Below are 23,408 nucleotides of genomic sequence, written 5' to 3'. Positions count from 1 at the left end.
GGAATTGACCATAAATGCCTCGGAGTCCTGGAGGCTAAGAAAAGGCTGTTCGAGAGCTTAAGAACAGAAAGGTCTAACTGTTGATCAAAAACAAAAATCTGAATAAAAAAAACCTGCTAGGTCAACGCGTGTTTGGGTCCTTTAATTAGAAACTGGCTCAGTTTGTGGCATGTGAGTAAAACTTTCGTGCAGAATACTATAACTCGAGTTGAACTACGTACGTTTAAGATTTTGAAGTCCTCACGGCCAAGCCGTGAAGAGAAAGGGAATACGGTCGCAAAAACCCGTGCCCGGAAGTTGTACGACCAGAAGTTAACTTCAACTGATTTCAGGGCATTCAATGCTGCTTGACTATCAGACAATATGCAAATATTTGAATCCTGAACATAAGCCTAGAAAACAGTTGGCCACTGCGTCAGTCACGTCTACACCAGTCAGTCAGTCACGTCTACAATAAGTTCAGCTTTGAGCCAACGGTGTAAAACACAATTGATCCTGGACGAACATTAGGTCCACCATTTGTCCATATTAGACTGGCCCAGAAAACAAAATGTTATCGAATTCCACGGGGCACCCCTCAGGATTGTGTCTTTTGGTGAGAAAATCAATCTCTCAAAATTTCAGCTCAGTCGCTTGTTGCATAAGCTGGCGCATTTGATTTGAAGTTTGTACGGGGCCAAATTATATAGGAAAATACGCCTCAGTCACTCATTCAATCTGGAAATAAAATTGGTTCTGATTGCTCGATTGAGCTCGGAATTGCAGAAAAGGCAGTTGATATGTTACAAAACAATTTCACGGAACATTGTGCGATGATTAAATGAACTTTTATATAGTTTTCGGCACTAATAACACTAATTGACAAGCTTCCTATATTTGCTGATATATCTTTCATACATCTTTCATTGAATTGTGAGATGTGCAATGGAATGCTCCATCAATGTCAAGAAATGCAGCAGTGAATTTCTTTTGCTTCAAAAGATCATTCCAACTTTGTAACTAACTTGTGAAGCGCTGTTATTTATGATTTGCCCAGAGGCATTATATAGATTGTTATAGAAACCTACCAGAATCGTTTCAAAATCCCGGATGTTATCAAATCAGCATTTTACGACAAATCTGTCAAACATCATCTAGGAAACAAAGTCCAACCAAAAAATTAAATCTTTTCATAGTATATATGAATAATTCTGCATATTTTTGGTGAAGTTTGTGAAATCGCTCAATTTCCTGCAAAGTCAAGCTATTTCCCGGTACTTGCCTCCACCAAGCGGAGTTGCCACCTTCAGTTACCAAAACATGCATCTCCTTATAAGTGAACCCACACGCGCCTGCTTCTCTAATGGACAGCAGCAGGGCGCAAGATTCAACCGCACAGCCAGCCAGGTGATATGCTAATTTCATCCATTTCGAGCAGCAGCTTCATAATAATCAGCTTTATAAGTTTCCTTCTTATCATGCACATACACACGGTAGGAAGGATCGGTAACGGCAGCATGTAGTAAAGGCGAAACTTGTCTTGCGACCTCGCCTCTTCGTTCCAATGTCGAGCAGCACCAGCAATTGGCAGAATCATCGGCAGGGGCCTCAGTCAGCAAGTGATACGGATATGTCGGCAAGGTGTCCACTCCGCTGGCATTGCCCTCTCCCCCCTTTTTGAGGACCCCAGCTTGTTGGGTGGAGGTGGTGCTGACCGATGATGGCCATCCTGTCCACACTGAGGACGAGGTACACTACGAACCACTGATATTAGTGATATGCGGTGGCGCTGGCTGATTGCTGGTGGGAGAGCATCTGCTCGGTTGGTTTCCTGCTGGCGACGGCTGCCGCATTTCGTTGCGTTGGTGATTAAATGCGACCAAACGACTCAAGTTTTGCAATTTGTGCGCCTCCGGATCAACCTGGCGCGGCAGCAAATGATGCATGAACTGGCTGCACCACACAGTGGCGGATCTCCTAACAAGAATCATTATTTTCGTCACATTTTTTTGAAGATGTAAAAAAGTAGAAGGTATAGAACAGCCACTACGTGTAAACGTGGCGATGGTTGAAATATTATAGAACAACATGATGCTGTGGCTAGTCAGATATTACGAGCAGTATAGAAAAATGTAATTACGTGTCATTTAAACAGTTTGTCGATAACTTTTTGCGAAAATGAGACTGTAATGCTATCACCCAAAACAAAAATCTGGCAATTATTGTATAAAACCTTATATACAATTCTGTAAGCTTTTTATACAGAGAAGGCTAAAATATAAGAAACCTTTTTGAACGATGTTGCTATTCGACCTGCAGGCTGTCGGTAAGAGCGATGACCCATTCTGACACTTAAAAAAACGGAAATGTACTCTTACCCCACGCTCACTGTTGCCCCACTATACTCTATGTTGTTTGAAATTTCTAATTGTTGAAGCTAACCCGACTAGAAGGTCATATCAAAATTTTATCAACATATGTTATTATGATATACTAAATTTTTATAACAAAATTTGTTATAAACATGGTGCAGGATGTTGTTAAAATATCTAAATTTCTATCAAAGGTTACACTACTGAAAACAAAAAACTATCAAATTTTGTTACAATTTTATCATAAAAATAACATATTTTGTTAGAAATTTATAACAGAATCAGATACAAAATGTATTGCTTCTGAGCAGTTGGAATTTTTTACAGATCGTGATAGGTCTCCAGATTGTTTTTGTCTGAACAAGAATATTTTTCAAGAACATAACACTAACAACATTCCCAGTTAGGCAAACTTTTCAAATTGTATTGGCGTTGTGATATCTATGGCTGGGAGACTTTGCTACATCTATTTTAATTGCCTACTATTGGGCAATTCGGTATTCAGCATTTGTTTAATCATATTATGATAAAATCCTGTTACTACATTTGAAAGATAATTCCTACTAAGAACAAAATTGTATCAAAATAAGTTACAAATATCACAATATGTTAAAACTGTGTTCAATTTCTGTTATGCTATTCTAGTCGGGTACCGAATTGCCCAATAGTAGGCAATTAAAATAGATGTAGCAAAGTCTCCCAGCCATAGATATCACAACGCCAATACAATTTGAAAAGTTTGCCTAACTGGGAATGTTGTTAGTGTTATGTTCTTGAAAAATATTCTTGTTCAGACAAAAACAATCTGGAGACCTATCACGACCTGTAAAAAGTTCCAACTGCTCAGAAGCAATACATTTTGTATCTGATTCTTGATAGAAATTTAGATATTTTAACAACATCCTGCACCATGTTTATAACAAATTTTGTTATAAAAATTTAGTATATCATAATAACATATGTTGATATAATTTTGATATGACCTTCTAGTCGGGTACTCAGCATTTGTTTAATCATATTATGATAAAATCCTGTTACTACATTTGAAACATAATTCCTACTAAGAACAAAATTGTATCAAAATAAGTTACAAATATCACAATATGTTAAAACTGTGTTCAGTTTCTGTTATGCTCTTCTAGTCGGGAATCAACGTTATTGGCGCTTTGATGTTTCTAGAGGCGAGGGGCAACTTTTATAGGTCTTCTGAATCGTAGTTTTATAGTAGGGGAGGAGGTTCGGTTGTGGGCACTGTTCGGTTATGCGCATCCCTACGTATCTTTTGACATATAAGATGCTGTCATTCTGACAACCGTTATTAGTTTGCTATTGTAACATGATGTTTTGTGCTCAATATCGAACCGGATGGGGATCTCTACTTTGAAGTAGGGACAAATCAATTTCTTTTACAAAAAAAAACAACACGAATTTTTTTTGCCCTTTTTCGAAGTGTTATAAATTAAAGTGATTTAATTTAAAAAAAAAGAGTTTCAATGTATATATATATAAAGTAAATTTAATCTATTTTGAGGCTCAATGACGATTGCCATTAAAATTTTGGAGCGAAATTTTTTTTCTTCATTTTCCAAAACGACTGCAAAATTCGGTTGTGGGCACCTTTATTGGTTCGGTTATGGGCACTCTTATTTCATTGACAAATCATTCAATATCGTTTTAGTTGTCCCTAACTTATTTCAAATGCCGTTTTTATGCAGTTTTTATAATTATTTAGACATAATTGATTGAAATTGATGAGTTTCATTCATATTTTTGTTCTTTGAGTATGTCTAGTTATTATATCCACACTTTTAGAACAAATCGTTGACTAATTTGCTTGAAACAAGTTGCATTCGACGGGGAATCCTGTCCCATTGTTTCCTATTGAAAATTGGTCAGATCGGACTATGGGATCAAAATTGATGGCCAAAATATTAATTTTTGTAAAGAACGAGAAAGGCACTATTACCACTAGGGTGATTAATCAGGATTTTTTTGGCTGTGAGGTACATCAATAAAACATAAATCAATGAAAAATTGAAACCCATTTACCTAAAGTGCTATTTTAGACTTTTCTCAAGTGATTTTTTTTTTCAATATCCTCCCTAATACACCGATGAAGCCATCATCACTGCTGGGTGGATTGATCTGATTTTTTAGTGCCTCCTGGCTATTAGAATGAATAAATTATCCCCTTTCTTTCAATCTGAGTGGTTTCTATTCATGTTTTCTTATTTTTAGCTGAGTTTTCAAGAGTGCCCACAACCGAACCACAAAATTGAAATGTCTAAAAATGTCAAATTTTCAAAATTATCAATATCTTTTTTTTCAAACCCGATGAAATCAAACTATTTTTTTCGCTAGTAGTAGATTATTAGTCAAGCTTTCCATTGGTATACAAATGTCGGCATAAGATCAACTAGGGCCAAAGTTATTGATCAGAGACAAAATTGTGCCCACAACCGAACCTCTTCCTAAAAACGCATGAATATTAGTGCTTGGCACTATTTCCAAAAACTGTGAAACCAAATCCACAACCAACAGTAAAGGCTGGATCACAATAGCGTGTTGCGCGGCGCGTCGCGCTGGGCGTTGAAGTCTGCGTTTTGTACTAAAACGCAATGCCAATGAACTTGACGCATTACAATGCAACATTCGCGTTGTGCGTTTATTTAACAACAATAATGATTAAAACAATAATGGATTTAAAAATGCATGATTTATTACTCATCAGATATTTTTAAATAAAGTGAGAAAATTATTAACGAACTTAGTATTCAAAAAGAATATAAAATCGGCTATAACAATTATTATAAAAATCCTGCCTTCTTCCATGAGTTTTAGAAAACTAGAACCATACATCTGAATTTCTAAATGGATCCTCTCTGAAATAATATTTATTATGAAATAGGCAGAAAAAAAAAACAATATGCCAGCTTTCTCCAGGAATTTCTTCGACAATTGCTCCAGGGATTCTATCCGGAATTCTACTCTTGAGGAATGCCTCCAGCAACTTCTTCGACAATGTCTTCAGGAATTCCACCATAAATTTCGTCGGAAATTGATCCGAAAATTCCATCGTTATTTACTTCTCCTTGGAGGAATTCAGCATAAACAGCCCTGACACGACGGCCCTCCGACGAGACAGGAGGTTTGCGCAGGCCCAATAAGCCGCCTAGAAAACCAATCATTACGAACAATATAAGAGATAATGCGACTCGATATAATCGGCAAAGACCTAGGCGACGAATACAGGATCACGATTGGAAGCTTGGAACATGGAATTGCAAGTCGCTAGGTTTCGCAGGTTGCGACAGGATGATCTACGATGAATTACATCCCCGCAACTTCGACGTCGTGGCGCAGCAGGAGATTTGCTGGACAGGACAGAAAGTGTGGAAAAGCGGGCATCGAGCGGCTACCTTCTACCAAAGCTGTGGCACCACCAACGAGCTGGGAACCGGCTTCATAGTGCTGGGTAAGATGCGCCAACGCGTGATTGGGTGGCAGCCAATCAACGCAAGGATGTGCAGGCTGAGGATTAAAGGCCGTTTCTTCAACTATAGCATCATCAACGTGCACTGCCCACACGAAGGGAGACCCGACGACGAGAAAGAAGCGTTCTACGCACAGCTGGAGCAGACATACGATGGATGCCCACTGCGGGACGTTAAAATCGTCATCGGTGACATGAACGCACAGGTAGGAAGGGAGGAAATGTATAGACCGGTCATCGGACCGGATAGTCTGCACACCGTATCGAATGACAACGGCCAACGATGCATAAACTTCGCAGCCTCCCGCGGAATGGTAGTCCGAAGCACCTTCTTTCCCCGCAAAAATATCCACAAGGCCACATGGAGATCACCTAACCAAGAAACGGAAAACCAAATCGACCACGTTCTAATCGACGGTAAATTCTTCTCCGACATCACGAACGTCCGCACTTACCGCAGTGCGAATATTGAATCCGACCACTACCTCGTTGCAGTATGCCCGCGCTCAAAACTCTCGGCGGTGTACAACACGCGTCGAAGTCGGACGCCGCGGCTTAACATTGGGCGGCTACAAGACGGTAGACTAGCCCAAGAATACGCGCAGCAGCTGGAAGTGGCACTTCCAACGGAAGAGCAGCTAGGCGCAGCATCTCTTGAAGATGGCTGGAGAGATATTCGATCCGCCATTGGTAGCACAGCAACCGCTGCACTTGGCACGGTGCCCCCGGATCAGAGAAACGACTGGTATGACGGCGAATGTGAGCAGTTAGTGGAAGAGAAGAATGCAGCATGGGCGAGATTGCTGCAACACCGCACGAGGGCGAACGAGGCACGATATAAACAGGCGCGGAACAGACAAAACTCGATTTTCCGGAGGAAAAAGCGCCAGCAGGAAGATCGAGACCGTGAAGAAACGGAGCAACTGTACCGCGCTAATAACACACGAAAGTTCTATGAGAAGTTAAACCGTTCACGTAAGGGCTACGTGCCACAGCCCGATATGTGTAAGGACATAAACGGGAACCTTCTTACGAACGAGCGTGAGGTGATCCAAAGGTGGCGGCAGCACTACGAAGAACACCTGAATGGCGATGTGGCAGACGAAGATGGCGGTATGGTGATGGACCTGGGAGAACGCGCGCAAGACATAATTCTACCGGCTCCGGATCTCCAGGAAATCCAGGAGGAGATTGGCCGGCTCAAGAACAACAAAGCCCCTGGGGTTGACCAACTACCAGGAGAGCTATTTAAACACGGTGGTGAGGCACTGGCTAGAGCGCTGCACTGGGTCATTACCAAGATTTGGGAGGAGGAAGTTTTGCCGCAGGAGTGGATGGAAGGTGTCGTGTGTCCCATCTACAAAAAGGGCGATAAGCTGGATTGTAGCAACTACCGCGCAATCACATTGCTGAACGCCGCCTACAAGGTACTCTCCCAAATTTTATGCCGTCGACTAGCACCAAGTTCGTGGGGCAGTACCAGGCGGGTTTTATGGGCGAACGCTCCACCACGGACCAGGTGTTTGCCATTCGCCAAGTACTGCAGAAATGCCGCGAATACAACGTGCCCACACATCATCTATTCATCGACTTCAAAGCCGCATATGATACAATCGATCGGGACCAGCTATGGCAGCTAATGCAGGAACACGGTTTTCCGGATAAACTGACACGGTTGATCAAAGCGACGATGGATCGGGTGATGTGCGTAGTTCGAGTTTCAGGGGCATTCTCGAGTCCCTTCGAAACCCGCAGAGGGTTACGGCAAGGTGATGGTCTTTCGTGTTTGCTATTCAACATCGCTTTGGAAGGTGTAATACGAAGAGCAGGGATTAACACGAGTGGTACAATTTTCAATAAGTCCGTCCAGCTATTTGGTTTCGCCGACGACATAGATATTATGGCACGTAACTTTGAGAAGATGGAGGAAGCCTACATCAGACTGAAGAGGGAAGCTAAGCGGATCGGACTAGTCATCAACACGTCGAAGACGAAGTACATGATAGGAAGAGGTTCAAGAGAAGACAATGTGAGCCACCCACCGCGAGTTGCATCGGTGGTGACGAAATCGAGGTGGTAGAAGAATTTGTGTACTTGGGCTCACTGGTGACTGCCGAAAATGACACCAGCAGAGAAATTCGGAGACGCATAGTGGCTGGAAATCGTACGTACTTTGGACTCCGCAAGACGCTCCGATCGAATAGAGTTCGCCGCCGTACCAAACTGACAATCTACAAAACGCTAATTAGACCGGTAGTCCTCTACGGACACGAGACCTGGACGATGCTCGTGGAGGACCAACGCGCACTTGGAGTTTTCGAAAGGAAAGTGCTGCGTACCATCTATGGTGGGGTGCAGATGGCGGACGGTACGTGGAGGAGGCGAATGAACCACGAATTGCATCAGCTGTTGGGAGAACCATCCATCGTTCACACCGCGAAAATCGGACGACTGCGATGGGCCGGGCACGTAGCCAGAATGTCGGACAGTAACCCGGTGAAAATGGTTCTCGACAACGATCCGACGGGCACAAGAAGGCGAGGTGCGCAGCGGGCAAGGTGGATCGATCAGGTGGAAGATGACTTGCGGACCCTCCGTAGACTGCGTGGTTGGCGACGTGTAGCCATGGACCGAGCCGAATGGAGAAGACTCTTATATACCGCACAGGCCACTTCGGCCTTAGTCTGAATAAATAAATAATGGAGGAATTCCTAGATTAATTCCCAAAGAAATCCTGAAAGAATCCCGGTGGAAACTGCAAGATCCACTTGGAGATCCTCCAGGAGTTTCTCCGAAAATTCCTCCGGGAATTCTTCCAGGAGTCCCACCGGCAGTTCCTCCAAGAATTCCTCCATTCCTTCGGGAGTTATTCCAGTAATTCTATCGGCAGTTCCTACGGGCGTTCCTCTGAAAATTCTTCCGGGAATTTCTCCAGATTTGGAATTTATTTAGGCTTCTTCAGGAATTTATATAGAAATTCCACCAGAATCTCCTCCAAGCTAGGGGGTCCCGTAGCGTAGTTGGCTACACGTTCGCCTTATAAGCGAATGGTCATGGGTTCGATTCCCAACCCCTCCACCCTCGTCAGTCGTCAGATCCAACTTGTTCTTCTCGGAGGCATTCCTCCAACGTTACCCAGATTAAATGCCAACCGAACAATGCAACAATCATTGGATACACGGCATGGACAAACGGACACAATCGACTCACGAGAAGATGAACTGGCAACGACAACAATAACGAATAATGGATACCTAAAAATAGATTCTATGTGGATTCTGTACAGCACAATACCTTAGTAGATCAAGGCACAGTAGCGGTTAAGAACACAGAATGCCTACCAAATAAATACATGCTCCTCCAATAATTTCTCTGGGAGCTCCTCAGGGAATTCTCCGGGAGGTCTTCTGATGATAATGATGGTCCAGCTATATACCCCTACAAAGGGTTCAGCTAGACGAAATTTGTCTATAAGATGAACTCTCCAAGATTTTTTCAGAGAATTCTTATGGTAGTTTCACTGTCAGTTCCTCCGGGGGTTCCTTTTAAAATTCTTCCGGAAGTTCCTTCGAGAATTCCTACGAGAGTTTCTCCGGGAAATCAACCGGCGATTCATCTGGGAGTTTCTCCGGGGATTTTTCCGGGAGTTGCACCTGTAGCTCTTCCAGGAAATCACTCGGGCTTTTTCCAGGGAATCATTTAGGCTTCCTTCGGAAATTTATCTGGAAATTCCTCCCGAAGTTCTTCCGATAGTTTTTCCGGGAGGTACTCTAGGAATTCTTCTAGAATTTCCTCCTGAAATTCCTCCGGGAGTTCTCAGAGGAATTTTCAGAAGAACCTCCGGTGGAGTACCCGGAGGTGAATTTCTAGAGGAGCTTCCGAAATCCCATTTCCCGTGAAATTTCTGCCAAATATCCCTGTGAAGTTCCTGGAGGGATTCCGAGGGAACTCTTGGAAAAACTTCTGGAGAAGCACCCGGGCCACTATTTGCATGAGGTTCTTAAAAATGCCTAAATTTATATTCATTCGAAAGCTTTCGGCGAGTATATTAATGATCCGAGTTAAATTCTTCAGAAAGATGAACCCCTCGTTAGTTATACACGAAATCATTTTAATGGGCCCCTCGATTTTTGTCAATTTTTGACTCGCCAAAACTGTCATAGCACCAACATTTCTCAACCGATCATAGAGATCAGCATATCGTTGGAAAGAGGAAGAGTGTATCCTCAATTTAATAAAAATATCAGCAGCCATGTTGAATTTGGCAGCCATCTTCGATTTCTTTTTGAAAACTATTCTCTGCCAGGTTTGCAACCGCCTATTTTGAATATTAATACATCGATGGAAAGCTTAGCTTATATTGTGAATTTTGACCGAAAATCTCAGATGTATGTTTTTTCTATCAAAAGTTATGTACGATTTACCAATACCAAAATTCTTGAATTATTTAATATAATAACTTAAATACGGCTCCGTTATCCGTTATGGGGTCCAATAAAATGATGGCATGTATAACAAACGAGGGGTTCATCTTTCTGAAGAATTTAACTCGGACCCTTGATATTCTCGCCGAAAACTTTGGAATGAATATAAATTTAGGCATTTTTAAGAACTCCGTGCAAATAGTGGCCCGGTTTCAGCAAGAATTACTCTAATGCAGAAATTCCCAGATAAAATCTTGAAAGTATTCCCAGATGAATTGCTGAAGAAATTACCGGATGAATTCCCGGTAGTTTGTTCCAAAGAAATTCCTAGAAGAGCTCTTGGAAAATATTATGGAGGAACTCTCAAATTAATTTCCGAATGAAATTCTGGAGTAAATTCCTAGTGAAGTCCGGAAAAAATTCTGGGACAATTCCACGAAAATTTTCCTGGAGAAGTACCTGAAGGAATTCCCGGAAAATACCAAAGAATTTCCGGGGAAATACTTGGACGAATTCCGAGAGAAATTGTTAAAAAAAATTCTAGAGGAATTTTAGAAAGACTCCGTCCGTGAAGGCATATGGAGGCGCGTGGTACATCGTACGCTAGTATCGCATCGGCATTTCAGTTTTTTTTTTCAACCTTTTCGTTTGTAAGAAAGGTGCGCTGTAAAGAAACGGACGTGAAATTATATTTCCGTTCCGTCAAATCTATCATTTTTACCAAGAAAACATTTTTTTAAATTGAGTTTTAATCTATATAATAACGTAAATTCCAAATAATGGAACGAAGACCAAGAAAGGATTCCCCGAAAACGCACCATCTTCCCCCACGGAGTCAACCTCAGCAACAAGCCCCAGCCATAGGAGGCAGCGGCTACAAAGATCAGCAGCGGTGGTTGATAGCATTTCTGTTACCGTCAACAGACGAATCGATAACCGAGTTTGCAGCAGTGGCAGTGAATCTGGTGTTTGTTGTAAGTTCCCTTCGCCTAGTTAATCGGCTGGGAATGAAAACGAAGGACTTCGTCTCATGCGGCATGAAACTAAAAGGATCGACAGCGACTAATTCTACTGACTAGAAGGTGCTACCACGGCCGAAGATTCGGACCATGAAAACATAATGGCAAGATTCATGTTAATGTGTGCAAGGATGTTAATGATCATTCAGTAATTTGCGTTCGATCATTTAGTAGTTTGTCAATAACACATTCCAGAGACTGAATTTCAAAATACGTTATATGGTGGACTTTTAGTGCGAAGGTTTTTCTAGAACTTTGCCTAATGGTTCGTTATTAGAATTCAACTATTAACGGAGTTAGAACGCTAGTTGCAGTAACTCAAACTAAATGATTGGAATTTTGTTATCATTTAGTCTAAGTTACTGAAACTATAGCTATAACTCCGTTACTAGTGGAATTCAAACAACGAACCATTAGGCAGAGTTGTAGAAAAACCTTCGCACTAGAAGTCCACCATACAACATATTTTGAAATTCAGCTTCTGGAATGTGTTATTGACAAACTACTAAATGATCGAACGCAAATTACTGAATGATCGTTAACATCCTTGAATGTGTGAAAATATTGTTGGAAATTATGCAAGAAACCAAGCTTGTGGACGGAAATATCAGCTGGATCGCATCCGGTTGGATGAGAATGAGTCCTGGAAGTGATAGAATTTGTCGGCTGTAAGTTATTGGATTTTTGCCAGCAGCTGTTGATTCAAGGCACGATCAGTAAGTCAATTTAAGTATGAATATTTCTGGGAATATACGATAAGGTGAGTGTAATTTTGCTTTTACTTCAATAATAGATTGGCACAATTAGAGTGGTGTCAGAGTCAAATATTGAAATCAGGAGCCACATTAATTAATGCGTTTTGATTTTTTAATTTATTAATATGAATTTGGGATTTAGAGGAAAATAGTTATTTTACATATTGTGAACGTTCGCTAATTGTTTTTAGCAGCTAAACATCGAAATGTGATGTCAAAACCGCGTTGACGTTGACGTCTTTAGCGGGATCGATATATTTTAGCGCGTACAATCCTTGGTTCAACGCAAAAAGTAAACAGAATTGACACTTGACAAAATGCCCCAATTAGAGAACGATTACTAGGTGTTTCCAGAAATAAAATTTATCTTGTATGGCATGATCAGCTTTTACAACAGAATTTTATTTCTTCTGTTTCAACCCTATATTTCCTATGAAACTTGCCAATTATGCGCCAATCAATGAGACAAAGAACATCAGCACCCCCTTTCCGTATCCGGTTCGTCTGTCATGAATTATTAGATATATTTGAATATGTGATGTACCTCACTATATTTGGATACAAAATGAAGACTATGGAAATTAATCAACAAAATATTGATGAAATATGACGATCTTTGAATCTTAGATCTTTTGTTCAAGAACCTACATCCGTATTTGTTTTGTATTGTATTTGTATTATTTGTCAGAAAATACCTTGAACATCGCCACGTATAGTCGCAATTGAAAACGTTTGGCTTGGAAGATGTTTGAAACCTGTTTGTAATTGAGTAATTGAGTTTTGTGGCTTATTAAAATCTACCCGGGATTTTTTTTGTTTTTCAATTATTACTAGAAGTTTTTAAACGGAGACCCCAAGCTTGTTCTTTTATATACATGTTTATTAAGATGTCACTTCAGATGGTAAAGGTGTCTTGAGGATGATTTTTTTTTTCGTTTCTTCATTTTTAATGCTCACTCACCTTTCGCGAAAATTTGTGGTAAGCAATTTCAATAAATTGTGTATTGACGGGAGTAATTAAAAAAGAACGATTCCAAGCACGGATAATATGGAGATTGTAAGTAAAAAATGACATAATTTTATCGTTTTATGAGTTTTCACTTGTTTTCATCGCTTTTGTTTCTTTTTCTTTTTCTCGTTACAGAGAGCGAGTAATGGCGCTTTAACCTAGGCCTATATTTACATTGATGTACATAAGTATTCCTCATGTTTTCATAGTAATCTATCTGAATTTTGCGAATACTTTTATCCATCAGTGTATAAGCCAGGGCACTAGACTAAAAACTGTGTCCCATCCCAAGACGTCGAGGACCCAAGGAGTGTACATTAATCTTCTTAGCAAAGTCACTCCCAACGTTTCGTCAATCATATTTCCCCCTGAATGTGAAACGGTTGGTACGGCTGTCCCCGTTTCTTCCTTTCGTAGATTCAAAACTCTTCATTGATCATGTTATTTATTACTAAATAATCTGATTGCCGGGGAGTTATGGATTATCTCCCAAATTCAAGCCTGCACGGTGGGCCTGGCCGTTTTAGTATCTGTGTCATATTTACAATATGCCGCAAATATTAATGCAGACAAGAAAATGCTCGGGAATACAACCAACATTTCCAGGATGCTTTTCAATACTGGCTGTGCATGTGCTAAGACAAGACAAGACAAGACAAGACAAGACAACCTTTTCGTTTGTAAGAAATAGCTTGATTTTGATGAAATAATGAAAGGCCTAGTTTTAAGTAGCACTTGGTCCCCAATCTCCGGAGGAAACGTGACTGCCCATTTAATGTCAGCTATAATAAGCAAACATATAGATAATCGCAAACAAAAAAATGTTTGTTCTCCATTACGAAATGTACTGTGATTTGCATTTCATTCTGACTGATCTTGTTGCAGTTTGTTCTGCTTCGATCTTTTCACCGGATAACAGTAAGACTTTGTCCATCCTCCGGCCACTGCAATGTGCGCCTGCACACTTGACCGGCCTATTTGCAGCTCGAGTGTTGCGTATCATTGTACAAAGGTTCGGTACGTGGTATGAAGCTACACCGGACGACGACGCAACGGCGAGGATGATCGGCCCCACGCTCCTTTTCGTACCGGGACGAGCACGAACGGGAAAATAAGAGAGAGAGGATGGCAGTAATTATTTTTCAATGACACATTAATGTCAAAGCAGTTGTTTATTGTTGGGCTTGAGACTCTTGAGAGCAACAGCTCCAGTCTGCATAACTATTCACATATAGTCAACGAGGGTGTGGCATGGAAGGTGCCAAGAGCTGATGACGAAAGGACGAGTGGGCCTCGGGAACGTCTACGACCAGAACAGGTTGAACCATTCGAAATGTGTTTTCACGGCCATCGCCTTGGACAGGAGAGTGGAATCGAATGTAAAGGGAGGCTGGCCAGGCGGTGGGGTTTGGTCGCAGCATAATGACTGTATCAGTTATCAGGTTTACTTGTAAGAGCAAAAGCTGCGATACTTATCATGGGTCGTGGCAGATGTTTAGTGTTAGGAATCGCGTTTTTGCATACCGAACAGGTTTGTGCCGAATTATATCAAAGTTCAATTAAAATTTATTTTCAAAAATTAATTCATGATTAACTATTTATACACCAACTTTCATGGAATCGCAACGTATCGTTCGAAACATTTGGCTAATCTGTAAAAATATTATAGGTTCTCCGAAACGGTATTGAATAGTATACCCATCAATACTGGAGCAATAGTGATTCAGTAACCCTTTCTCCTAATACACTGGTGTCGCTTTTTACGCAATTTGTGTTTGGTTTATTTCTAGTTTTTGGATTTATTAAAACATTGTGTTGATCCCACGAGAAAAATCCACAAAAAAACGAACAAAATCAGTTTTTTTAATAGTGGAAATCGAGGTAGACCGAGATATTGATGAAATCTATCCGCATAAAAAGTGGTCCTTTTTCAATCAGTTACTGGAGTGCAATATTGTTCCGGATGATTGGAGGCAAGTGAGGGTGATAGCCATCCAGAAGCCCGGAAAACCCGCGTCGGATTGTAACTCGTATCGCCCCATCGCGATGCTGTCCTGTCTTCGGAATCTATTGGAGAAGATGATTCTCTTCCGGCTAGACAAATGGGTTGAATCGAGTACTTGTCATAAGACGAGTTTATACAATCCCATTGAATTCCACCACTTAATTGTATCTTGACAGATACGTATTTCGACCTCAACAGTAAGGCCGTCTTCAGTGTCTTGTACTTGACTCGACTTATCTTATATGAATCGAGTAGTTTTTTGTCAGATACACAATTTGGTTTCCGCAGGGGCAAGGGAACGAACGACTGTCTTGCGTTGCTTTCTTCAGAAATTCAGCTTACTTTCGCTAAAAAAGAGCAAATGGGCTCAGTGTTTTTGGACATTAAGGGGGCTTTTGATTCAATTTGCGTCGATGTCTTAGCATGAGCATGAGCATGATTGACCGCCCACGGTTGCTACTCCGTTATTGCCAGGTCAGCTGTAGTTACACAGAGAACCAACAGATGATGTTTGGGACTAACTTCATCTTCAATGTGTAAGAACTGGTGACCCCAAATTAAGCAATACCAGCGCCGGCCGTGTCCGAATGCAGGTCAATAAGGGAATTGGTAGGAAAATGTTGACGTGATACTCGATTTGATAGAAGCCGACGAGTCATCTGCACTTCCACGAGAAATCACTGGGATGTTGGATATATTGGGAAGGGAGTGTGGCGGGGTTCGTTTTGGTAAACGGAATGCCGGGTGTAGCGTGTAGTTTTATCGAGGTGTAACAAAATCACAATCGAACGCGCACTGATTAATTGACTTATCGACCGTACAAAGCAGAACACAATAGTACGATAATCGCGCGATCGTTCTGCGTGCTATTAGGAACACAATCGGACGCGCACTAAACTTGCTAATTAATTCACTCATTCGCACAACGCAGAACAAAATATGATCGCGCGACCGTTCTGCATGCAAAAGGAAACAAGATTAGACGCGCATTTCAAAACATGTAATTTTTACTGACATAGACTATAAACCGAATTGAAATAACATAGGTCCATGTAATATTGACCGATGCACTATCTTTTACATCTATAAACAAGATAATGCTTTAGTTGATTAACCCGATTAGAGTCACACGGCGAACACTGTTATGAACACTTATTTGATCGAAAAAAGCATTCCATGCATATCCCCACATAAAATAATAATGAATGCAGACCTCTTATAGTACTAAATAATCAATTAGTAACAACCAACATCATGGGATCAACCATCACCAATAGAACGATTTCGCATGAGTCCTGCTCCAATATTTGGAAAGTGACAATAAATGTTAATTCCACCCTTTCCATTTAATAACAGTTTTTGTACGTTTTTGAATTGTTACTTAATGATTTACTAATGTCCCATTCATACTGCTGCATTGATAGTTAACAAAACACTGCATATGACCAAGCATCAAGTGATTTAGGTTTTTGGTATTATAAACTCACTAATTCCCCAGCGGCGACGGTGCCCCTCTCGTGCATTACAAAATAGATAATAAACCCATTAGAATGGTTTCAAATAGTACAGAAAGGTGAATAAGTTATAAGTGCCCAAATGACGCTTTTATATATTATAATATTATAATGCCACATCCGTTCCTTTACGTTCAGTTCCTAAAGATAGATGAGGAATCTGATAGCCGATACATTGAACTGACAGAGTATCGATTTATGTCGTTGTAAATATGGTTATGAATTGTATACCCCCTGTGTATAATGTGCATAGCAATTATACAGTGAATTTAATAGATTTAACTAACATTAATGCGCTGGTGCATTTCATGTGCCATCTTCTGTAGGATAAGATTGTTTTAAAGATATTTCACTAGTTTGAACTTAAACAGGGGGCGATGCCATATTGTTTGATTATTCAATTTGCGTCGGTGTCTTATCCGACAAACTGCACTCGTGTGGACTTTCACCAATTTTGAACAACTATTTGTACAATTTGTTGTCAGAGAAGCGTATGAGTTTTTCTCATGGTGACTCGGCAACTTCACGAATTAGCTTCATGGGTCTCCCCCAGGGCTCATGTTTGAGCCCCCTTCTTTACAATTTTTACGTGAGAGACATTGATGAATGTCTCATGCCAAATTGCTCGATAAGACAGCTTGCGGATGACTGCGTTGTATCCGTTTCGGGGCCAACCGCAGTTGATCTGCAAGGACCATTGCAAGATACTCTGGACAATTTGTCTACTTGGGCTACAAAGCTGGGTATCGAATTCTCTCCGGAGAAAACTGAGATGGTTGTCTTTTCAAAAAAACATAAGCCGGCAAAGTTCCCGCTCCAATTGATGGGTAAGACAATCACTCATAGCATGTCTTCTAAATATCTCGGGGTCTGGTTCGACTCGAAATGCACCTTTGGGAAGCACATTGCATATCTGACACAAAAATGCCATAAACGGATCAACTTCATGCGAACAATAACCGGAACATGGTAGGGAGTGCATCCCGAAGATCTTATAATGTTGTATCGAACAACATTTTTTTCGGTCCTCGAATACGGTAGTTTCTGCTTCCAGTCCGCGGCTAAAACACACATGCTGAAGCTTCAACGGATCCAGTACCGTTGTCTCCGTATCGCGTTAGGTTGTATGAATTCGACGCATACAATGAGTTTGGAAGTACTTGCGGGAGTACTGCCTCTGACAGATCGTTTCGCGGAATTATCGCTCCGGTTCCTCGTCCGCTGTCAGATTCTTAATCCATTGGTCATTGACAACTCCAAGAAGCTGCTCGAACAAAACCCTCAATCTCGATGAGTATTTACCACTGGTATATGACGCTGGAGGTAAGCCCATCTTCGGTTGACACCAATCGTGCTAACTTCTTAGACTCTTACAGTTCCTCTGTTACTTTTGATCTGTCCATGAAGCAGGAGGTTCATGAAATACCAGACTTCATTCATGCGGAGGTCATACCTCCATTATTTGCAAGCAAATACGGGCACGCCAGCGAGGAGAGAAGCTTTTTCGCAGACGGGTCAAAAATGGATGACTCCACTGGTTTCGGTGTTTTTAACGTTTTTCATAGCGCCTACTTTAAGCTCAAAGAGCCTTGCTCCGTGTACACTGCTGAGTTAGCGGCTATACACTATTCTCTCGAGCAAATCGCATCCCTACCTCCTGACCACTTTTTCATCTTCACCGACAGTCTAAGTTCCTTGGAGGCTGTTCGGTCAATGAAACCGGTTAAGCACTCAGCGTATCATCTGAATGGGATACGAAAAGCTTTGAGTGCTTTATCACAACGGTCCTACACAATCACCATGGCTTGGATCCCTTCTCATTGCTCGATCCCGGGAAATGAGAAAGCGGACTCTCTGGCTAAGGTGGGCGCTATGCAAGGTGATATTTACGATCGGCAAATCACCTTCGATGAATTTTTCGCATTAGTTCGTCAGGAAACCTTGATCAGCTGGCAACAAAAATGGACAAATGGGGAGATGAAAAGATGGCTGTATTCAATTCGCCAACAGGTGTCGAAGCGACCATGGTTCAAAAAGTTGAATGTGGGACGAAACTTCATTCGAACCATGTGTCGTCTAATGTCCAATCACTACTCTTTAAATTCACATCTTTTTCGAGTGGGGCTCTCAGAAGGCAATCTCTGTGTTTGCGCCCCAGATTATCAGGCCATTGACCATGTCGTGTGGGCGTGCGAGGAGCATCGTGGCCCCAGATCTACGCTCACTGAACATCTTCGGGTCCGAAGAAAGCAGCCGAAACCTATTAGGGAAGTGTTGGCGGGTCTTGATCTCGAATACATGTCCCTTGTCCACCAATTTTTGAAAGTTGCTGACGTTAGACTGTAATCGTCGTCCATCCATCCCTTTTGCTGTTGTTATCCCTTCCTCTCGTTGCTGTCTCCCAAAAAATGTTTGTCTCATTACAGATGTGAATCATTGCCAAGCATTTCAACTGTTTGACCATCAGCATTATAATTATTTAGGAATCCTAAATTCCCTTCCTTTCCTATTGTATAATTGTATTCCCTAACCTCAACCAAACCGCGAGTCTTTCGGTTCCCCAAAGCTAACATTAGAGTATAAGAATCATGAAAAACTGTATTTAAAATCGTATCGCTTCACGGCAAATGAGCCTACCAAATAAACGATAGTTAAAAAAAAGTGGTCCTTTCATATAAGCTAAAACAATTATTTATAATTCCACAAAGCTTTGTTTTCCTAGGACACAAAAGTATAATACACTGGGGTTGCTTTTTTGCTATTTGTTTTTGGTTGATTATGGCCATTGGAATTAATGAGCCATGCGTTTACCGTACGACAAAAATCGAAGAGTAATCAGGCTTTGAATAGTTGTGGAAATTGATGTTAACCGAGAAATTAATTATTTTTTCCGCGTAAAAGCGGCCCCAGTGTACGCGATGGGTCGTGTTATCGCCTGGCGAGGTAGCTTGTCCACACAGACAGGAAAAGTTGTTTAAATTTACACGAAAGATAATGCATATCAGTGGCGCCGGGAGTGGGTGGGACAGGTAGGACATGTCCTATGCATGATTTTTTCTGGGTGGGACAGTCAAAGAATTGTCCTACCCATGATTTTGGTAAGAACATATGAAGTCATTCGATGGTAACAAATTTTGTGTTAGCAGAAGGTTAAAGCGCTCAAAGATGTCTAAACTTTACTTCTTAGACTATAAACGTTTTACCGAGGTGAAATAGAAGTTGTAGAAATCTGCGAATATATTTTTTTAGAAGTTATGATAAAGCACGATTATTAGAAGCCCACGGAAATACTTTTCTTCAAACCTTAATAGATCTATTGAAATTTCAGAAACCAGAAACATACCGAAGTCCGCTCTAAATCTGATCCGTAAGGAATTCTGAGCTCCCAAAACAGATTCTTTGGCAATCATGCGATTTTGGGTAGATGAGTATTGTTTCAAATTTCTGTGACCCCTGACTTCTTTTTGAAGCTGTAATCGATAATGGAAAAGCAATTATTGGCCTAAAAATCGAGGAAATTTTCTCAAACTATATAAATATTTTGGACGTAAGAACTTTTCAAGTTCTGATTATTTTTAAAATTGATTAAATGGCAAACATAACTTTCCCATAGCGAAATGGATTTCATATCAACATGGAACAGTTATGCTTTCAGTGATAGTATTAAGTATAGTTAGAATGTGCATCGATTTCTCATTACCAGAATTGTTGCCGTAGACAAGCTCAGTGGTCTAGTGGCTATCATTTCCGCCTATAAGCAGGAAGTCATGGGTTCGACCACAGCCTTTACCTTTTCCTATTCTGTATGGTTTAGTTTTTTTTTGTATTTCACGTTTTACCAAAACTATTCCTACCGTTAAACCACACTAACTGTTCCATAACCTCCCGTGGCACCGATGAGAAGACGTAGCTCCTTTCTAAGTATAGATATCCCAATTAATAATTCTTTTCCCTCCACCATTCACAAGAACATGACTCGACTATGCCTTGCTTCCATCTTAGAGATAGTGATTAGTCTAGAATCATTATTTGTGTAAACGGATGGAAGTGATGCTACTTCCATACAATATAGTCTACCCAAGTAACATTTTTAATTTAATAACAAACCATAATTTGCTTTCCATGACCTTCATAAAACCAGCATAAAACCAAAATGTTACTGGACTGCCGTAATCTGAAAAAGTGACGTATGCGCCATTTTACAATATACATGTTTTCCATTTTTCTGTTAAAGAGTACGATGAGTACTACTAAAAGATATTTTAGTTACTAGATAAAGATTGTCGCTGTCGTCGCTGTCCGGAACATCTTTTGCTGGCGAGGATAGGGGAGCTAAATGTCAAAGAAGGAAAATCCATACGATTTGACAGGTATGTACCACACATGTTTCGGACAGCAGAACAAAGGGAACAGTAGCGACAATCTTTATCTAGTAACTAAAATATCTTTTGTACTACTCGTTAACACTATTTTTGGAAAATTGCGTATACGTCACTTTATGCCAGATTACGGCAGTGGAGTAGGTTCACTTTATGCCAGATTACGGCAGTGGAGTAGGTTTGTTCTTCTTCTTCTTATTGGCATTACATCCCCGCACTGGGACAGAGCCGCCTCGCAGCTTAGTGTTCATTAAGCACTTCCACAGTTATTAACTGCGAGGTTTCTAAGCCAGGTTACCATTTTTGCATTCGTATATCATGAGGCTAGCGCGATGATACTTTTATGCCCAGAGAAGTCGAGACAATTTCCAATCCGAAAATTGCCTAGACCGGCACCGGAAATCGAACCCAGCCACCCTCAGCATGGTCTTGCTTTGTAACCGCGCGTCTTACCGCACGGCTATAGAGGACCCCTGGAGTACGTTTGTAATACCTGCGAATTTATATGAATCGCTTAATGTTACCGCCCAAATCGGCATTTTTCATTTGTCCTACCCACGACTCGGAACGTGGATGCGCCTCTGATGCATATAAAGGTACTGCAAGTTCCAACAATTTATTGCCTATACAATTTGTATTGCAGTTTGACTGATAAGCGTTCATAATTTTCATCTGTGTAGGAAACACAAAACAATTTACTATCCAATTCCTCCTTTTCGATTGTTATTTATATGGTTACATGATATGAATTCAAGATGCTGAAATCCTATAAAAAATATATTTACAATGTATGACTATGAAATAGTGCCTTTCTCGCAGGGGTAAGAAAAATCAAATTTTCAAAAAATCGAGTGTGTTCAACACTCACACGCGTACTTTTGAGTTTTCAATTAACCGATTATAGTTCGACTGAGATATTTGTTCTGGCTTTTTTAGACTGAAAAATATTCAAACGGGTTTACATTTACATTGCCTCACGTTTCGGCCGGGACTGGTATAAGTAAAGCTGGACATTTAGCTGGTATAAGTAAAGTTTATATTTTAATGATAATTCTGTGTTTATTATCGTTTGAGTCAAAGATTTGAGAAATTATCGCCGGTGACAACTAACCTCAACCCGTCGAGCTGAGTTGATTGGTTTGGAAAGCCAGCCTTCTTCCATCGTTTTTGAAGAAAACACGTATGTCCTTTTCGTACGAGTAAGTTGGAATTTGAAAATATTCATTTTCTAAATTAATATACCTACCATCACCATTCGTGTGATTCCGCAGAGAAACTTGTGTACAAATAATCTATTCCTAGGTACATATATGGTTCTCCTACAATGTACCTGTCGTATATATAAAGTTTCAAAATCTTACAAATGATATCACAATAACATTTAATCTGCATCCCCTAGTTCATCAAAAGCTTTTTCTTACTCAACAAACATGTCAACCATGAAACTACAGTCTGCTGATGGTGAAATATTCGAGGTCGAAACCCGTGTTGCCAAGTGTTCCAGAACCATAAAAACCATGATGGAGGATTTGGGCATGGACGAGAACTACGCCGAAGTGGTTCCTCTGCCAAACGTGCACTCCTCCATACTGCGGAAAGTTCTCGAGTGGGCCAACTTTCACAAAGACGATAAACCGCCGCTGGATGTTCTGGATTATTCGAACGAGCCTTATAGACGCACCGACGACATCTGTGATTGGGACCGCGAGTTTCTGCGTATCGATCAGGCAGTGCTGCTCGAGCTGATATTGGCCGCCAACTATTTGGATATTGAAGACCTGCTGGATGTGACCTGTAAAACGATCGCCAACATGATCAAGGGAAGGACACCCGAACATATTAGGAAAACGTTTCACATTGAAAATGATCTGACGCCGGAGGAGGAAGACCAAATTCGAAAGGAGAACGAATGGTGTGAAGAGAAGTACTGAGGATGGTTAATATAGTAGAATAAAAAATGTATTTAAATTAAAACTGTTTTCGTTAATTATTAATGAAAGAAGAAACACTAATCCCAAATTGCTGTATGAACCATCTTTGAAAAATCGCTGTTCACAAATAACCCGCAGTAGACCGTAACACACATGGAGATATTACGATCTTCATTTCAATTCTCCAATCTGCAGTGTATCGTTTTCAATCATCCTCTTGCATCGACGGTTGCCATCAATTAGCAGCGAGTGCAAGTCCATTCGCTTGTTATCACATATTTATTCAATGAAATAATAATAAAAAGATAAAATTTATAACTGTCAAATGGTAATTAATTGATTCGATTCACTTTTTCATCCGTCCGCAAAACCGATAGGTATGGCAAACGAACATACATATGTGTCCACTGTCCAGCCTCCGCACCGGCCGGACCAGTATCATTGCAGGTAAATGATGCATTCACTCAGTCTGTCGCCATCAGCAGCAGACACGCACTCCACCTTCTTCGGGTTAGCGGCTTCAGATGT

General features: G+C 40.8%; 1 protein-coding gene across 1 annotated transcript; it reads left to right on the top strand.

The window, feature by feature from the left end:
* Nucleotides 1-22,307: 22,307 nt before the first annotated feature.
* Nucleotides 22,308-23,146, top strand: LOC134216757 (S-phase kinase-associated protein 1-like). The gene has a single exon (XM_062695570.1). It carries the CDS (start codon nucleotides 22,380-22,382, stop codon nucleotides 22,878-22,880), a length of 501 nt encoding a protein of 166 aa, XP_062551554.1. The 5' UTR covers nucleotides 22,308-22,379; the 3' UTR covers nucleotides 22,881-23,146.
* The last annotated feature ends 262 nt before the right edge of the window (nucleotides 23,147-23,408 follow it).

The sequence above is a fragment of the Armigeres subalbatus genome, chromosome 2 (genome assembly GCF_024139115.2).
Source record: "Armigeres subalbatus isolate Guangzhou_Male chromosome 2, GZ_Asu_2, whole genome shotgun sequence".
NCBI lineage: Eukaryota > Metazoa > Arthropoda > Insecta > Diptera > Culicidae > Armigeres > Armigeres subalbatus.
The sequence above is the reverse complement of the archived record's forward strand: the minus strand, read 5'-3'. Positions and strand labels throughout refer to the sequence as shown.